Source organism: Lontra canadensis, unplaced genomic scaffold (genome assembly GCF_010015895.1).
Source record: "Lontra canadensis isolate GAN:19392208 unplaced genomic scaffold, GSC_riverotter_1.0 scaffold2, whole genome shotgun sequence".
NCBI lineage: Eukaryota > Metazoa > Chordata > Mammalia > Carnivora > Mustelidae > Lontra > Lontra canadensis.
This window is the reverse complement of record NW_022630996.1, coordinates 14,020,973-14,040,377: the sequence shown is the minus strand read 5'-3', so window position 1 is coordinate 14,040,377 and position 19,405 is coordinate 14,020,973. Positions and strand designations below refer to the sequence as shown.

At 36.1% G+C, this 19,405-nt stretch overlaps 1 protein-coding gene across 2 annotated transcripts in view; it reads left to right on the top strand.

Annotated features, from left to right (window-relative positions):
• MKLN1 (muskelin 1) overlaps positions 1–19,405 on the top strand; it is a 323,612-nt gene that overhangs the window by 282,583 nt on the left and 21,624 nt on the right. For both annotated transcript variants that reach the window (XM_032869094.1, XM_032869086.1), the window contains 3 exons: positions 8,098–8,245; positions 12,571–12,685; positions 14,160–14,299. In XM_032869094.1, coding sequence (XP_032724985.1) covers positions 8,098–8,245; positions 12,571–12,685; positions 14,160–14,299 — 403 coding nt within the window. The remainder of the gene's footprint in view (positions 1–8,097; positions 8,246–12,570; positions 12,686–14,159; positions 14,300–19,405) is intronic.

Below are 19,405 nucleotides of genomic sequence, written 5' to 3'. Positions count from 1 at the left end.
GATTAGAATGAATATTCTTTAGGGAAAAAATAGGAAAGAAAAAAGATAAAGAGATAGAAAATACAAAAGAGGGGCGCCTGGGTATCTCAGTTAAGCACCTGCCTTCAGCTCAGGTCATGATCTTGGGGTCCTGAGATCAAGTCCTGTGTCTGGTTCCCTGCTCATCGGGAAGTCTGCTTCTCCCTATACCCCTCCCCTCACTCAGGCTAGTTCTCTCTCTCTCTCTTTCTCAAATAAATAAAATTTAAAATATATATATAAAAGAGAAACTAGAGGATATGGAAAGGAATTGTACAAGTGTGAACATCCTAACAGCAGTAACAGGAGAGAAAAATAAAATTTTCAGAGGGCAGAATAATTGAAAAAATTATTTGCTAGAATTCGGAAGCAAAAGGCCTCAGATTCGTGAAAGGGCTTATAGTGTACCTGACAGGAAGAATAAAGGGACACCTACCTAGATATATTAAAGTTTGCTTAAGAATATCAAAGACATAGGGAAGATTATGAAAGATTTCAGAGAGAAAGATGACATGCAAAAGGAAAGATGGATGAGTGGATGGAAGGATGGATGGATGGATGGATGGATAGATGGACATCAGATAGCTCAACAGCAGTAGTGGATGGAAGAAAAGAGTAAAGTTAAAAAATGATCAAGGAGGGGCACCTGGGTGGCTCAGTTGTTAAGCATCTGCCTTCAGTTCAGGTCATTATCCCAGGGTCCTGGGATTGAGCCCCACATTAGGCTCCCTGCTCAGAGGGAAGCCTGCTTCTCCCTCTCCCATTCCTCCTGCTTGTGTTCCCTCTCTCACTGTCTCTGTCAAATAAATAAATAAAATCTTTTAAAAGAAAGTGATCAAGGAAAATGACTTTAAACCAAGAAATTTATATTCTCCTTTCATATGTTAGTGTGAAATGAAATATTCTTAGGTATATATGCCTAGGAAGGTTTGCTATATGAAGACTTGTATTGGAAACCCATTTGGAAACAAGACTCACAAATAAATTTAGGATATGTTAGAAGTATGTGTTAAGTGGTGATCAAGTTATCTTAAGAAAACTGATTGTTGCCAGAAGAAAAACATCAGGGCCAAAATTCTAAACAACGAAAGGGGGGGTGGGGTACCATATATAATTCAGGTATTGTGATTGGACTTACAGGTGCAAAAATACTCTCTATTAAAACTTTTTCATTCCAAATGTCTTATAAAGGCTCAAAATCTAATGGATCTTTATTTTCTTTGAAGCTTCCTTTTGCTTTCCTGTGTCATCTATCACTGCCACTGTTTCTTAACATCCCATATCATTCCTTTTCTTGGATTCCTTTTTAGTTTTGTTGAAATAGCTCCTCAAAGAATTGTTTCATATGCAGTCATTGACATAACTTTTCATATTTCCGCTAATCTAAAAGTTCATTTATTTTGCCCTCCTTGTTGGAAATAGACTTTTAATTCCTTATCTGTTTATATTCCTCAGAATTTTAAAGTTACTATTCCATTGTATTCTAACATTCATTGTTACAGATAAAAAAAAGGTCTAATAAGTTTGATACTTACTATTCTTCTGTGTGTAATAAACTGCTTTTTCCCCTCTGTAGAAGCTTTTAAAATTTTTCTTTTTATTCCTAGAGTTTTAAAGTTTCATTAGGAGATCTTTATCTCTCTCTCTCTCTCTTTTTGTTTCTCCCACTATCCAAAAGTAGTGTTCTGTGAAAACTTCTGTAAGCCAAACTGGCATAAAGCAAAGAAGCAATTACCACTTTATTTATAAGGAAAAATTTTGACTCTTCCCAGACCCAAAAAACAACCTCTCTCTCAGACTTTTCTGATACCTTAGGACACATCTTGCTAACTGATGCACAAAACAAATTGAGATAAAGCACAGACACAGTTCACAACTGGGACAGCTTGGTGCCGAGAGGCTGGTTGTAGTTCCTGGGGAGGGTGTGCTCTGCCTCTCTAAGGGCTCACTGTGAAACAAACACATGCTGTTTTTGCTCTTCACCTTTTTTTCGTAAAGGTGAAAATCATACTCAGATTTCTTTCAGTTAGCTAAAACAAGTACTAATGTAGATCTTTCATAGAAGCAAAGTGTGTCATGAAAACTTTCAAAAAGGGAGGAACACCTGTATATAAAGTTTTGTGGTTTTTGTTGTTTGTAAAACATGCTTAGCACGCAGGGCTCTTTCAAACAGGACACCCGCTTGTTTCTATCATTCAGGTAGATTTTCTTTAATTATTTTTTCCTCCTACGTTGTTTCCCCTTTCCTGAGTGTTCTTCTCAGACAGATTTCTTACTTCAGTGGTTTTATCCTCTTTGTCCTGTAACTTTTCTGTCATCATTTCTCTATCTTTTGCTATACTGGTAATATCATGTTTAGCCTATAGCCACTGACTGTCTTTCTAACTATGCTCAATATTTTTTCATTTTGTCATCTGATTTTTTTGGTCCTAGTTTAACTCTTTAACATCTTATTTTCTATTCCTTTTTATGGAAGCCTGTTCTTGTTTTACACGTGTAATATTCTTTTTATTTTTTACAAAGATAATGAGTTTTGGGGGTTTTTTTTTAAGTTCTTTTTCTTTTTGTGATTTATTTTTTCCATTCTATATGTTTATCTAGGCCCCTATCTTTATAGATAATTTTTCCTTATAAATAAAGTGGTTGAAATTTATTTCATATGTCTTGTGATTTCTATCTAAACATTAAAATCTATGAATAAAGGACTACATCAGTTAAGAATGGTAAACAAGGGGCCCCTGGATGACTCAGTCATTAAGCAGCTGCCATTGGCTCCTGTCATGATCCTGGGGTCCTGGGATGGAGCCCTGCTTTGGGCTCCCTGCTCAGCGGGTGGCCTTCTCCCTCTCGCACTCCTCCAGCTTGTGTTCCCTCTCTCTCTGTCTCTCTCTCTCTCTCAAATAAATAAATAAATAAATAAATCTCTCTTTTAAAAAAAAAAAAAAAAAAAAGGACTGGTAAACGACAGTAACTTCTGTGTCATAGAGTAGGCATCTTTCCCAGCCTGCTTCTCCCTTACATAAGACACTGAGCAGCGATGGTGTATAGATGCATGGCACATCTCGTCCGCCGGGCTGTCGTCCCTAATATCCGTGTGAAGGTTTGCAGTGACTTTAAACTCTGCTCTCCTTCTCATTCAGGCGCCTGTGTCCTTAGTAGAAGCTCTCTCCACAGGAGCCCTCCTCACAGTGTACTCCTGCTTTTTGTATTTGATAACTTACTTGGAAATTTTTTATCTCTTAGCCTGGTGAGTGGGCTCTCTTTTTCTTGACTGTGAGAGCCTAAAAATTTCTTACCTCTTGGTAACATATTTTCTTCTTCCTCCTACGGTTTCTGTTGCTTTTTGCCAGAATATCTTTCCAGGCGGTGTTGTGGGATGTTGGGAAAGAGGAATAATGTAGTTTGTGTTCAGTTTGCTATCTGAAACCAAAAGGCCCAAAGTTTAGATTTCATAAGCAGCTTCTGCTAGTAAAAATCCAAAAGTCTAAAATGCTTAGTAGTGAGTGCTAGGCTATAATTCTTATATGTATGTTTATATATATACATCTCCAAATTTTTTACTTTTTATTTAATAAGAACATTTAAACTCTACATTTAAAATGAAAAATAAGTTTTTTTCTTCTGTTTCCAAAGAGGTAACAAATGAGATTTAGAGTATTTCAGAAATTGAGATTTTTAATAGCTTCTTAGAGAAACCTAGAGTGCCTTTGAAGGTGGATTTGGAAAACTTAAAAATTTTTTTGTTAGTTTTTGAATTGTTACTCGTGTGGCATAGAGTGGAAGTAGGAATTAAGCTTAAGTGTACTTTGTAAAAATTAGGCAGAAGGCCATTAACATAGATATATTCAGTGTAAATTTGAATTAACTCCCTGATTGTTAGGAACTCCTCAGATACAAGTTTTCATTTTTAATTTTTAGAGAAAAAATAAAAAATACTTTAATTCAAATAAAGTGATGCCTAGTTTTAGTTTTGTAACTTCATACCAGCAAGATGGCTTAAAAATATTCATTTTAGTGCCAATAAAACTGTCTTTTGAAACCTGAATTCCCTTTCCATCTAAATACTAAGGTTCCAAATATTAATGTAAAATTTTTTTCCTGACAAATATGGAAGGATGTGTGAGAGCTTTTCACTTACTACCAAAAGTCCATGGTATATATGCCCTGATACATATTTTTTGTATTTTGGTTTGGATTTTTCTTTTCCTTATAATTAATTATAAAAGCAATATATACTGGAAAAATACATATTATAGAACAAAAGTATGTGTCCTAACTACCCCACACATGACTATTAGTTATGGTTTGATGTATGTACTTCCATATTTTTCTAATTACATACAAACATTTTCTATGTAAACATCTTTCCCTGCCCTGAGAAATTTTGCCTTTGAGTATTCTTAGAGTAAAATATTGGATGCTTCCCAAAAAAATCAGTGAAACATTTTTACTCTTTTCTTCACACATTTCTGCTGCTTCAAGCTTGGTCCCTATGGTGTCTGTCTAGTGGATTTTTGTGCTTAGGACATAATACCTATCCTCCTTCTGCTGATAACATCCATTTCGTGGAAATAATGCTTCTTTATTGATATTTCCTTACTTGTTACCATCATAACAGCCTCCTAAATGCTGTCTGTATCTCAGGATTCTCTGTTTGCCTGTCCACACTGCACATTGGTACTATCACTGCTCTCACCCTGCAGGATCTTAACAGAAATTTCAGCTTTGAAGAGACCTGGTATATTATATAGCCCTACTTTCAACTTTTGGATAAGAAAACTTTAAGAGTCTAAAAATGTTTCTTGCAAAGCGGTGCCTGGCTGGCTCAGTCAGAAGAGCATGTGACTCTTAATCTGGGGTTCATGAGTTCAGGCCCCATATTGTGTATAGAGATTACTAAAACAAACAAATAGAAACTTGAAAAAATAGAGTAGGGGCACCTGGGTGGGCTCCATTTAGCATCTGCCTTTGGCTCAGGTCATGATCTCAGGGTCATGGAATAAAGCCCTGCAGCAGGCTCCCTGCTGAGTGGGGAGTCTTCTCCCTTTCCCTCTGTGCTCTGTCGCACACTCACTCTCTCTCTCTCAAATAAATAAAATATTTTTTTAAAAAAGTAAAAAGTTTCTTGCATGAAATCACATAGTTAATTGAGAAAATCTAAAAGATTTTTCTACTTCTATTTTGTTTCCAATACTTACTGGCATTTAAGTTCCTAGGTTGGCTTTCAAAAACTTTTGGGACAATGCCATCTCATTTCTGTATTATAAATGATCAAAAATTACATTGTGAGGGTGATTCTATAGTGAATATACCCAAAAAATACCAAGCTGTACACTATAAATGTGTGAATTGTATGGCATATGAATTATCTCTGTGTACAGCTGTTTAAAAGTCAATAATAAACTTGAAAGTATAACTGGAAGGTAAAATCAACATTATGCAGAATAAGAAGTGCATGAGATGTGGAAGATCAAAGAAATGGGAAATATATGGTTCCTAGTATGCTATGTAATCAAAGTAACGTTTTATAATACCTTATGCTATAGATTTTATAAGCATGATGTCCCTGAGTATTGTAAACCTGCCACTGCTTCTATTTTTGAGAAGTAATCCTTGCATTTTTCTCTACTGCCCCCAAGTTGCTTCTGGGCAAAATGTGACAGTCTAGAAAGAGAAGCATGTAAAATTTGGTTTTGGCATTCTTCCACATTCTCACATGCTTCCACCCACCACCACCCCCGGCCCAGTACTCCTTTGCATCCCTCTCTTTGATGACTCCACTTCCATTTTATAGAATTCAAAATGTCTTTCCCTCTCCACTGGTTTCCAAAATTTCCATTTCCTCAGTGAGTCCTTACTTAGGGTAAGTGGCTTGTTGCATTAGTTTATAATAAGTCATACATTTCTGATACTTTTAAAAGATTATAGAACAGGGATCGGCACACTTTTTATATGTGTGTAAATATTTTCAGTTTTGTGAGCCATACATACAGTATTGCAAATGTTACCTTGCTTTTGTAGGATTGAAAACAGCCACAGAGAAAATGTAAATAAATGTATGAGGCCTGCTTTGACCCTAGGTACGCCAGATCAAAACACAGTTTGCCAACTAGTCTTAGGAAATTCTTTTTTTTTTTTAAGATTTTATTTATTTATTTGTCAGAGAGGGAGAGAGCACAGGCAGGCAGAGTGGCAGGCAGAGGGAGAAGCAGGCTCCCTGCTGAGAAAGAATGCGGGACTCCATCCCAGGACCCTGGGATCGTGGCCTGAGCCGAAGGCAGCCACTTAACCGACTGAGCCACCCAGGTGTCCCGAGAATTCTTAATTTAAAGGCTCAGTATTAAGATGAAATGGAATGAAAAATTTAAATGCAATAAATTTTAAATACAATACAGTTATGTATGTCCTCTACTTCTACCACTAACAAAAGTGATTTCATTTCTTTACTGTTTTATCTTTCTTCCAAGGTTATCTGAGGAACAGAGGGCAGAACCTTGGAACTTTAGAAAGCATCATTAGGAAAATACTAGATTTTACATAACCACTAAAGACCATGGCATGAGGGTTGAGATCATTATTAAGATTAGATGGATGTGCATATGTGTATAAATACAAACATATTTTTGTTATATATGTGTGCATTATTTTTAGCATGTTTGTTATGGAATGCATTGGATAGTCTCTAAATCACTCCACAAACATGGGCACCGGGGTGGCTCAGTTGGTTGAGTGTCTGCTTTCAAGCCGGGTCATGATCCCAGGGTTTTGGAATTGGGCCAGCGTTGGGCTCTCTGGTGCATAAGGAGCCTTCCTCTCCCTCTCTCAAATTATAAATAAAATCTCAGAAAAGAAATTTAAAATACATAATAAAAAAATAAAATGCTCCACAAATTTATTGAATAGGAATGTGAAAGGGCACATTAATTTAGGTAAACTAGGAAAAAATAAATGCTGGATTATTTGACCCTGCTAAAGTAGATAAAGACAAATGAAGATCAATGTGGCTAGCAGCTCCTGCCATAATATTCTGAATTGATGGAAATATTTTACTTCAGTCTGATCATTGTTTAGCATTTTGAGCGTATGATGATTGTTCATGTATAAAAGAAATGTAGCGTTGAAACAATGACATTGTATTAGATTCCTGGCAATTACGTCATGATCCACAAAATTACATTTCAACTAATATTTCCATATAACAATGGTGAGAAAAATTTACATTTGCTGTGTCAGTGTTTCGCAAATCACTGGATAATGCAAAATGACAATCACTCATTTAGTGGATTTCTTAGAAAAATAAAATATTATTATCTCTGGGCAGTTTGAACTATTCAGGAAAACAAAAAGACATATTATACACCAAAATATATTTTCAAAGATTTTATTTAGTTATTTGACAGAGATCACAAGTAGGCAGAGAGGCAGGCAGAGAGAGAGAGAGGAGGAAGCAGGCTCCCCGCTGAGCAGAGAGCCCGATGTGGGTCTCGATCCCAGGACCCTGGGATCATGACCTGAGCCTAAGGCAGAGGCTTTAACCCACTGAGCCACCCAGGCGCCCCTACACCAAAATGTTTTTATTTTTACTTGGAAATTATGTCATTTCATTGTATTTCATGAAGGGATATTTTAAATGACTCTGGCCTTATTAAACAAAGATGTGTTTCATTTTCTGTGAAATTTGTGCTTTTCCAGGTCAACATTTGAATGTTTTACCTCTGCTATTACGATAGAGCTGAGATAAAAAATCAGTTAATAAAGCATCGACCTTTGTTCCCTCAATAAAAATGATCACATTGCATACCTCTTTCCTGCATTGTAGCTCTCTTCTGGTAGTTAGCATTCATTTATTCTTTCAACAAATAGTTGGTAACTACTTGCCAGGCATTAGGAACTAAATAGTGAACCAAACTACCTCTGCCCTTGTACAGTTTACATTCTAGAGCGGGGAAAACGTAATAAACAATTATTTGTTGTGTAATACAAAAGTTCTGTAGTCTGTTGGATATATCTTTTATACAGTGGTTCTACTCTGTTTTTTAACATGAATGTTGTCATCTTATTTTCTCTCTCAATTTATAGTTCCAATGACAGGATTCACACAGAGAGCAACCATTGATCCAGAACTGAATGAAATACATGTCTTATCTGGACTCAGCAAAGACAAGGAAAAGAGGGAGGAGAATGTCAGAAATTCATTCTGGATTTATGACATTGTGAGGAATAGTTGGTAAGGAGCTTTGGTCCGTGTCTCAATCCCAATGTAACATTTATTTGAGGATGTTCGTTTCTTCAAAAGACAGAAATAGAAGACTTATGTTAATTTGGGATGTCACACATTTAAATGTCAGTACAGGCATACCTCATTTTATTGTGCTTTGCTTTATTGCACTTTGTACTTGTTTCAGTTTTTACAAGTTGAGGGTTTACGGCAACTTTGTGTTGAGCGTGTCCGTCAGCGCCATTTTTCCAGCAGAATTTGCTCACTTTATGTCTGTATGTCACGTTTTGATAATTCTCAAAGTATTTAAAGTCTTTTAATTATTATTATATTTGTTATGGTGATCAGTGATCTTTGATGGTATTGTTGTAATTGTTTTGGGAGCATCATGAACTGGGCCCATACAACATGGTAAGCTTAATTTATAAATATTATATGCGTTCTGACCATTCTACCAGCCAGCTGTTCCCTCATCTCTCTCCCTCTCCCTAGACCTCCTTATTCCCTGAGACATAACCATATTGAAATTAGGCCAATTAATAACCCTACAAAGGCCTCTAAGTGTTCAAGTGAAGGGAGAAAGCTAGTCCTTTTGTGTCAAGTTGTGAATGCAAAGGAAAAGTTCTTGAGGGAAATTAAAAGTGCTGTTTCAGTGAACACATGAATGTTAAAGCAAAACATCCTTACTGCTGATATGAAGAAAGTTTTAGTGTTTTGGATAGATCAAACCAGCCACAACATTCCCTTAAAAGCCAAAGCCTGCTCCAGAGCAAGGCCCTAACTCTTCTATTCTGCGAAGGTTGAGAGGGGTGAGGAAGCTGCAAAAGGAAAGTTTGAAGCTAGCAGAGGTTGGTTCCTAAGGTTTAAGGAAAGGAGCTATCTTGATAACATCTAAGCGCTGATGTAGAAGCTACAAGTTACATTAGATCTATGATTATTAATGAAGGTGACTACAATAAACATCAAATTTTCATTGTAGATGAAATAGCCTTCTATTGGAATAGGATTCCATCGAGGACTTCCATAGCCAGAGAGAAGTCAGTGCCTGGCTTCAAGGCTTCAGGGGATAGGCTAACAATCTTGTTAGGGGCTAATGCAGTTGGTAACTTTAAGTTGAAGACGGTGCTCAGTTACCATTTTGAAAATCCTAGGACCCTTAAAAATTATGATAAATCTACTGTGCCTGTGGTTCTACTCTGTTCCGTTCTGTAAATGGAACAACAAAGCCTAGAAGACAGCACATCTGTTTATAGTATGGTTTACTGAATATTTTAAGCCCACTGTTGAGACCCACTGCTCAAAAAAAGAGATTCATTTCAAAATATTACTGCTCATTGAGGATGCACCTGGTTGTTCAAGAGCTCTAATGGAGATGTAGAATGGGATTAATGTTTTCATGCCTGCTAACACAGCATTCATTCTGTAGCCTATGGATCAATGAGTTGTTTCAACTTTGAAGTCTTCTTATTTAAGAAATACATTTCATAAGATTATGGCTGACATAGATTATGAATTCCTCTGATGGATCTGGGCAAAGAAAAATGAAAATCTCCTGGAAAGGATTCACCATTCTAGATGCCATGAAGAGCATTCAGATTTGTGGGAAGACGTAAAAAATACCAGCATGAACAGGAATTTGGAAGAAGCTGATTCCAGCCCTCATCAATGACTTTGAGAGGTTCAAGACTTCAGTGGAGGAAGTAACTGCAGATGTGATGAAAAGCAAGAGAATCAGTATTAGAAGTGGAGCTTAAAGTCGTGACTGCATTGCTGCAGTCTCTCATGATAAAATGGTTTCTTGAGATGGAACCTACTCCTGGTGGAGACTCTGAAGATTGTAGAAATGACAACAAAGGATTTAGAATATTGCATAAGCTTAGTTAATAAAGCAATGGCAGCCGGGACTGGAAGAGATTATGCTGAGTGAAATAAGTTCAGCAGAGAGAGTCAGTTTTCATATGGTTTCACTTACTTGTGGAGTATAAGGAATAACACAGAAGATATTGAGAGATGGAGAGGAGAAGTGAGTTGGGGGAAATCGGAGGGGGAGACAAACCATGAGAGACTGTGGACTCTGAGAAACAAACTGAGGGTTTTAGAGGGGAGGTAGGTGGGGGTTGGGTGAGCCTGGTGGTTATTATGGAGGGCATGTATTGCATGGAGCACTGGGTGTGGTGCATAAACAGTGAATTTTGGAACACTGAAAAAAAATTTTTTTAAAAATGAATAAAGCAGTGGCAGGGTTTGAGAGGATTTACTCCAGTTTTGAAAGAAGTTTACTCATGGGTAAAATGTTGTCAAACAGCATCCTATGCTAGAGAGAAGTAGTTTACGAAAGGGAGTCAGTTGATGCAGCCAGTTTCATTATACTTGACCTTTGAACAACACAGGACTCAGGGGTGCCAACTACCACACAGTTGGAAATCCATGCATAACTTGACTCCCTAAACACCCAACTTCTAATAGCCGACTGTTGATCAGAAGCCTTGTGAATAACATAAACAGTTGACTAATATGTATTTTGTATGTTATATGTATTATGTACTGTAATCTTACAATAAGGTAAGATAGAGGAAAGAATGTTAAGAAAATCATGAGGAAAGAGAAAATACATTTACCACACCAGACTGTAAAAAAATCTGCATTATAGTGGATCCCTGTGGTTCAAACCCATGTTGTTCAATGGTCAGCTGTTTTAAGGAATTGCCACAGCTCCCCCAGCTTCAGCAGCCACCACTCTGATGAGTGAATAGCCATCAACATTGAGGCAAACCCCTCCACCACCAAAAAGACTGTGACTTGCTGAAAACTCAGGTTGGTTAGCATTTTTTAACAATAAAGTATTTTTTAAATAAGGCATATACATTTTTTTAACATAATGCTGTTGCATGCTTAATAGACTATTGTATAAACATAACTTTTGTATGCATTGGGAAACAAAAGAATTCCTTTGACTGACTTAATTATAGTATTTGCTTTAGTATGGTGGTCTGGAACTGAACCCACACCAGCTGAGAGTTATGCCTGTGTTGGGAAAAGAAGGCAATATTGGTGCCTGTATATACAGTGATGTTCTGTGAATGGATTTTACCTCTGATTTTTTCAGTTAATAGATGATTCCTGATCTGGAAGTCAAGAGAATTGTATTGTAGTCTAGATTTTGCCACCAAGTCAGAGTGTAAAATTGAGAACAATGTTTTTTTTTTTAATGTTCCCAGGTGGTCTTGGTTTTGTTTTGTTTAATTTAAATTCAAATTAGTTAACATATGTGTAGTATTGGCTTCAGGAGTAGAATTTAGTGATTCATCACTTTCGTATAACACCTAGTGCTCATCCTAACAAGTGCCCTCCTAATGCCCCTCACCCATTTAGCTCATCCCCCCCCCAACCCACCTCCCCTCCAGGAAGGCTCAGTTTGTTCTCTATATTTAAGAGTCTCTTATGGTTTGCTTCCCTGTTTTTATCTTAACTTTGTTTTTTCTTCCCTTCCCCTCCAGGGGGACCTCGTTTTGATAAATGAGCTGATTTCAGTAGAGCAGGGCGGCAGGCATTATTTAGTGTTTTCAAACCAGGACCTTTTTGTCACAGAGCATCTCACAGAACTAGTGCTGCACATTTTGCTTTGGAAAACAATGGCCCAGAGAATCCAGCTCTCACATATCTGTGATTACTGCATAAGTGGATATTTTACAAAATAGGCGCTTCAGAGAGAACTTCCTCCATGCAGCAACTAAGGAATTTATTATTTCCTAAGTAGGACATCTATTTTAAGCAGTAAAACTGAAAGAAATCTGTGAGTTTTTTTATTGTGAATAAATAGATGAGATTATCTTGTCTTTTAGACTTTGGTGTTTGAGCTTTCTCATGTGCTGTTGTGTTTCATAACATGAAATAGCTTCTTAAGTGAGGTTTGGGATGGACATTAAAAGAATGTAAGAACTTCATTCTAGGGGCACCTGCGTGGCTCAGTTGGTTGGGTGTCTGCTTTCCACTGAGGTCATTGTCCCAGGGTCTTGGGATCGAGTGCCACTTTGGGCTCCTTGCTCAGTGGGAAGCCTATTCCTCCCTCTGCCTGCTGCCCCCCTGCTTGTGTTCACTCTCTCTGTCTGTCAAATAAATGAATAGAATTAAAAAAAAAAAAAAAGAACTTAATTCTTAACAAATTCATACTATTGTGTGAGCTTGACCAGGACTTTTAAGATTTGATATGAACAAATTTGTAAAATTTTTGTTGGAAATAGACATGCAATTAATTGGCTTGCTAAAGTTGTATTAACATTATGTATGCTGCTAATTTTTTAGGGTAGAATGCCTTAAAAAGCCATGTCTTGCAGGTCTTGCGTCTATAAGAATGATCAAGCTGCAAAGGATAATCCAAGTAAAAGTCTTCAGGAGGAAGAACCATGTCCAAGATTTGCCCATCAGCTTGTATATGATGAGTTACACAAGGTACCATCACTATATCAATTTGTAAACTTTCCAAGACCTATAATCTGATAGAATCCCAAAATACATGTTTCTGCATATTTTTAAGTACATTTGAATAAAAAGTTATGATATAGCAGACACTCATAGAATATGTAGCAGACATTGAATATCCTTTCTCCCTATGTAGCATGACCTATTGTTTCTATAATATCAGTATCCAACTAAAAAATGTATAGTTTTTATCACTAGGATACCTTGTCTCGTGATAGGAAAAAGTATATGTAACTTCTGATTTTAGCTTTTCCTATTGTGTAAGAAGTCTTTTATCTTTATTTTTCCTATCTATGAGTGATGTTTCTTTTCCATTGGCCTCACAAAAACAGTCCTGCATTCTCAAGTTTTAGTGTTGCTAAATGTTCAAGGTGGTTTCTTTAAACTATGTCTCCCTTAAACTTTTCATATAGGTTAGTGATTGGGCTCAGATTATATAATAACTTACTGACAAAGCTTGTATTTCTGTGTAGGCCATAGGTGATCGTTTAAATTCCATATCATGGGGCTGCCTGGGTGGCTCAGTGGGTTAGGCCTCTGCCTTCAGCTCGGGTCATGATCTCGGGGTCCTGGGATCGAGTTCCGCATCGGGCTCTCTGCTAGGCGGGGAGCCTGCTTCCTTCTCTCTCTCTGTCTACTTGTGATCTCTCTCTCTGTCAAATAAATAAAATCTTTTAAAAAAAAAAATTCCTTATCATTTCAGACCTTTAGGTAAACAATACCATACAACTGAATAAAAGCCATTTCTCTTAGAGTCTCCCAGATTAAATGGTAAATGAGTTTTGATCTATAGGATAAAAATATCACCATTGTTTAACGGTCTTGAACATACATGTTTTCAAAAACAGTTTAAGTGCAGAATATCACTAAAATTAAACCAATGAAATCATTATTGCATTCCTTTTTCTTTTCTTTTTTGGGGTATTATGTAATATTTTAAAAGTTATACCACAAATTATATGTACCACTTAATATTTGGCAGTAAGCCTAAGGCAGAATTAAGATGCTAAAATTTTAAAAGTTTCTAAACTGAAGTTGACCTTCAGTGATTCAACATGTGTGTCAGAGTTTTACAAGATCTTGTTTGTTATTATGACCAACACTTGGTTTACTTAATAATCCCCATTGTTTGTTTCCCTAAAGTAAACTCTGTATCGTGGATTAGCTTCTTACTATCATTGCTTTTGTTTCATGTCTTACATTGTCAGTATAATTGTGATAATACAACGCATTTTAATCTAAAATGCAGCTTAAGGAAGTAGCCACAGTACTTTAAAGTAAAATGGAAGTGAGAAACATCATAAGAAGCCTTTGGTAGAAATGCAATAATGTTTTAATTATTACTATTACACATTCCTATCAAAATGAAGAAATTTTACTTTGACTTGTGCGGTTTCTTCAGTATGCATGCATCTTAAAATGTGGCTTGTTTTGTTTATTTTAGGTTCATTATTTATTTGGTGGGAATCCAGGAAAATCTTGCTCCCCAAAGATGAGATTAGATGACTTCTGGTCACTGAAGTTATGTAGGCCTTCAAAAGATTACTTACTGAGGCACTGCAAGTACCTGATAAGAAAACACAGGTATAAAAATACTTCACTGAAAACTTTTATTTAACATGATTAGCTGTTGGTTGGTGTTACCTCGACTTTGGAGATGGGGCTTTGTCTTTGGAAATTTACTAAAAACAACAGTGTAAATACTATGAAGATCATGACTCTTGTAAATGCCCTGTTACTTTCCTTATTTTTGCTTTCCTGTTTCAAAGGAAGCTACAAAGTGAAGATACACACTGATGCTAAAATTTTCTAGATATAGAACAAGAAAATTTTGTGACTGTTACATGGAAGAAATTTAGATGAAGGAGATGAGCCTATCCTCCAGTAACAAGGCCTACTCAGTACAAAGCACATCAGTTCTATATTATTGCCCTGTGCCTAGCCACTTTCTTAACAGTGAATGAGATGATATAGTTGACTAAATATCTTTCTAATCTGGTGTTTCAGAATACAACTTCAAATATGATTTTGGTTCTACATCATTACCTTTGCCATTTAGTTGTAAAATCATGTAATGAAACATTTTCATATATATTTCCTGGATCATGTTTGCTTTTGAGCCCTAGCAGGTGATGAGCTACTGAAAAATGTAGGAAAACATATCTGTCCTTTCAGTTATTGGTAATGTTTGGCGTTAAGAAAAATTTATAGTTTGAAAGAAGGTTAGCCTTTAATGATGATAATAGTTACCATTTATTTTGCAATTTTTGTGCTAGATCTTGCATATTATTTCTACAATAAGGCAGTTGAGTAAGTGCTGTTCTTATCACTATTTCGTAAAAGAAGAAATGAGGTATTTTTAAATGGATTACATAATTCACCTAGAGTCACTCAGCCATTAGCGACACAGCCAGGATATGGTCCTGAGTATTTTGACCCCAGCGTTCATCACTTCACCACCGCCATCACCACTACACATGCACTCGTGGATGTCTGTGTGTTTACACATACATGTTTATATGTCTCGTATATATTTATGTATTATATTTTATATAGAATATAAATACATAAAAATCTCTGTGTGGTATAAATTATTAAACTTTTCCTTTATCATACCCTGTTTACTTATTGTTCCTATCTCCACTTTCACAAGTTGTGCTTGAGAGATAGTAACAAGCTAGTTATTTCTGTTACTTTGGCATTACCGTGACTAATTAGTGTATTTCCTATCTCCCTATTCAGGAGAAAGGGTCTGAGTCCTCTTGTTGACTGGATGACAAGAGATAAATTCTGTTTTATTAATAAGATTTAAGCTTCAAGCTCCTTCAACTAAGGTTTACACTGATAAAATTTTATTCCTTAATATTGTACTTAATGTTACAGTCAGTTTTTCAAAGGACGAAACAAATTTAGGGAAATTATACCATTCTTTTTCTACTTCAGATACAGCAGCTGGTAGTTGGATATTAAATTGAGCTCTTTTGAAAAATTTCCTGACCAAAAGCCCGTTGGAGATTAGAGGAGATTTTTTAGCGCTATATGTAAGAATTTGAATTCACTTATAAACACTTTCTCTGGCTTTTAATTTTAAAAAGTAATGTGTGGTTAATAAAAAAAAAATAATAAGTCCTCTCAGCCTGCAAAATAATTGACTCATTCATCATCCTGTCATTGAGAAATAATAGCTTCCTGTTTTGGTATATATCCTTTATATGTGCACACATATATTTTTGTTTAACTGAAAAATGGGGATCATAATGCTTTGAATCTTATTTCTTTCAATGAATGATATATTGCAAACATCTTATTACCATGTTAACAAATACAAATTATAATTCTAATGACTGCATAGTGTTCTGTTTTATGTGTAATTTACTTAACCCGTTTACTTTTGTAAAATATATAGATTATTTCCAGCATATTTTCTATTATAAGTTAATAGTAATGTGATATTATTATATGCTTCCATATGTGCCCCTATCAAAATTCTGTAGGATATTGATAGAATTGGTTAATTATCATTTGCCCTACAGAAAGTTGACTTTCATTCCTTCCAGAAGTAAGTAGGATTATTCATTTTCTCATAACCAGGCCATTCTGAGAAGTATTCTTTTTTTTTTTTTTTTTTTACCTTTGACAGTTGTTTTTCTCTTTTGAAAATTTATCAGTGGGCAGGTAAAATGACAGTTTGTGAGAATCTGAAATATATATTATGGCATGTTTTAAGTTTTAAATACAAACATTGTTAGTGGCTTGTGCTGGTAAAAGGCATAAAGTAAGGAATGTCAGTGGATAAAGAATAAAAGGCAGTAGTCAGTAACAAATCATTTAAACCTTTAAATATATGATGAAAGACTCTAGTAAATTTTGTGGGGGTGAGAATGGTTCATAAAACAGTGACCAAAGCTGAGAGGCAACAAGTGTGTATGATGGGGCAAAGAAGTAGCTTTTGAAATTTTCTACCATGGGAAAAGAAGTATAGGCTAGCTCATCTCAGAACTGAAACCAGAAAAGCCCTGAAAGGAGAATTTAAGAATAGTTAAAGACCCTATCCATTTATATAGAGTATTTTCAATTAGAGTAGTAACAGTAAATAAAAATATGGAACACAGTTCTTCTTTTCTAATTGTGATTACTTTTTGACTTAAGTTCTTAGAGCTAATGTCTTATATTGGAAGAAGTATCAGACCTGCACCTTGGATTGATCTTCAAGCCTTGTAACTTAATCTTTCTGGAGATCACTGTGCTCGTGTGTAAAATGGCCAGAGCAATTGCCTGCAGGTTTTTATAAACATCAATGAAACTTCATTCATTTAAGAAATATTTATTGAGCACCTACTAAGTAGTTACTAAATATTATCCTAGGCTCTGTGGATATATCAAAGAAGAAAATAAGCAAAAATTCCTATCTCTGAGTTTCTGTCTTCTAAGGGAAGACTAGCGGTAAACATAATAAGGAATTTATATGTTAATAAGTACTATGAAAAAGAACTAAAAGAGGTTAAGAACTATTTTTGTGCAAGTGAGGGAGCTGGGTATGTGATTTTTAAATAAGAATATTAGGATAGACCTCACTGCAAAGGTGACATCTGAGTAGTGACCTAAAGAACCCAAGGGAGGAGGGGTACCTCGGTGGCTCAGTCAGTTAAGTAACCGACTCCTGATTTCGGGACTCAGGTCATGATGTCAGGGTTGTGAGATCAAGGTCGTGAGATCACATCAGGCTCCATGCTCAGTGCAGAGTCACCTTGAGATTCTCCCTCTCCCTCTGCCCTTCCCCCAACTTCCTCTTGCACTTGCCCTCTCTCTTCCTCTCTGAAATAAATACATAAATCTTTTTTTAAAAAAATAAAGAATATGAGGGAATGAATCATGTAGAAATTTGAGAGGAAAAGTGTTCCAGATAGGTAATAGACAAGGCTCTGAGTTTAAAAATATGCCTGGATTATTTGAGGAATCAATTGAGGAGAACAGTGTGGTAGAAGCAGAGTAAGTGAGGTAATTGTGGTAGGAAATGAGGTCAGAGAGCTAAGAAGGGGACAGTTGGTGAAGGGTCTCTGGCTTTACTCTGAGTAAAAGGAGAGCATTGAAAGTTTTTACATTGAGGAATTTTACATTTTTACATTGAGGAATAACACACTTAGCTTTCCCAAAATAACTGAGTAAATTTGAGGTTGTGGCTGTTTTCACTCAGATGGGGAATTCTTCAGAAACAACAGGTTCGTGTATTAGAAGGATGGACTCAGTTTGATATACTTCAGGTTTTAGAGACCACGTGTTAACATTTGGAGGAAAGGCATGGGCCAATTATCATTACATTTGTGAGTGATCAGTAAAGAAAAGGAGCTTGGTTAGAGTGAGAAGAGTAGAGAGATGTTGGCATTATTTGATGACCACCACCATTTGAGGGAAGGCAGAAGAAGAGATACTCCATGAAAGAGATCAAGAAAGCCCAGTAAGATTCTGGATAAACTTTTAAGATTGCACCAAGAGAATTTCTTGATGGATATGGGTATGAGAGGCGAGCAGTCAGAGCATCTTGAAACTCTTGTCTACAACTAATTTGAACTGATAGTAAAAGGCCCATTTTATTTATTTTATATATTTTATTTTTATTTATTTTTAAAGATTTTTTTAAAGATTTTATGTTATTATTTATTTGACAGACAGAGATCACAAATAGGCAGAGAGGCCGGCAGAGAGAGAGAGAGGAGGAAGCAGGCTGAGCAGAGAGCCCAGTGCGGGGCTCGATCCCAGGACCCTGGGATCATGACATGAGCTGAAGGCAGAGGCTTTAACCCACTGAGCCACCCAGGCACCCCTAAAGATTTTATTTTTAAGTAATCTCTACCCCTCAGTGTGGGCTCAAACTCAAAACCCCAAGATCAAAGAGTCACATGCTCTACTGACTGAGCCAGCCAGGTACCCCGGCCCATTGTAGATATTTGAAAAGACAGAGACCTTTTTTCCTACCAATCTTTAGATGAATTCAAGAGTTTAAGGGACATTTCTACATTGCAGGCAGAATAGATAGAAGTTGGTTTATATCAGTTGAATAGAGCATGAAAATTACCTTTCTAATTTAAATTTCACATTAAACTGAGCCTGGAATTTCATTCTGTGGGACCCTACCCTATGCTGCTGGGCTGGCTTGTTTATTTTCATTATTGTTCTTATGGAAAACAGTTATGTATTCTATTTAGTTAAAATATATATTTGTAGAGAGAGAAATATACTATATGCCAAGAAATGAGTCTTTGTTCTTAATGGTATCACACAGTACAGTAAATAAAGTGCCACTATTATTTTTCCCTATAACATTCAAATTCATGGACTTAGCAACAATTTAGGGTAGAAAGGGACAAAAGAAAAACTTTTTATTAGGATTAATTCCTGTTATTTTAGGTACAGGACACAGTTGTTGGCTGAAACAGAATTCTAGACTACAGACATAAACGCAGTGATGAGTTTTTGCAGGCCAAAGAAAGCTTAGAAAAAAAGAAGAGAGAAAACAAACCTAGGAAAATGGATCTCTTGACTGGATTTAAAAGGATGGTAGGTGTGTTTGTTAAGTTATTTCAGGGACTAAAGGATATATTCTTAGGATATATCACTAAAAGAAAAGTTATTATGAGAATATCCAGACATTGCCTCAACCTTTGAACAGTGAGGCCTAATGAAGATTGTTTA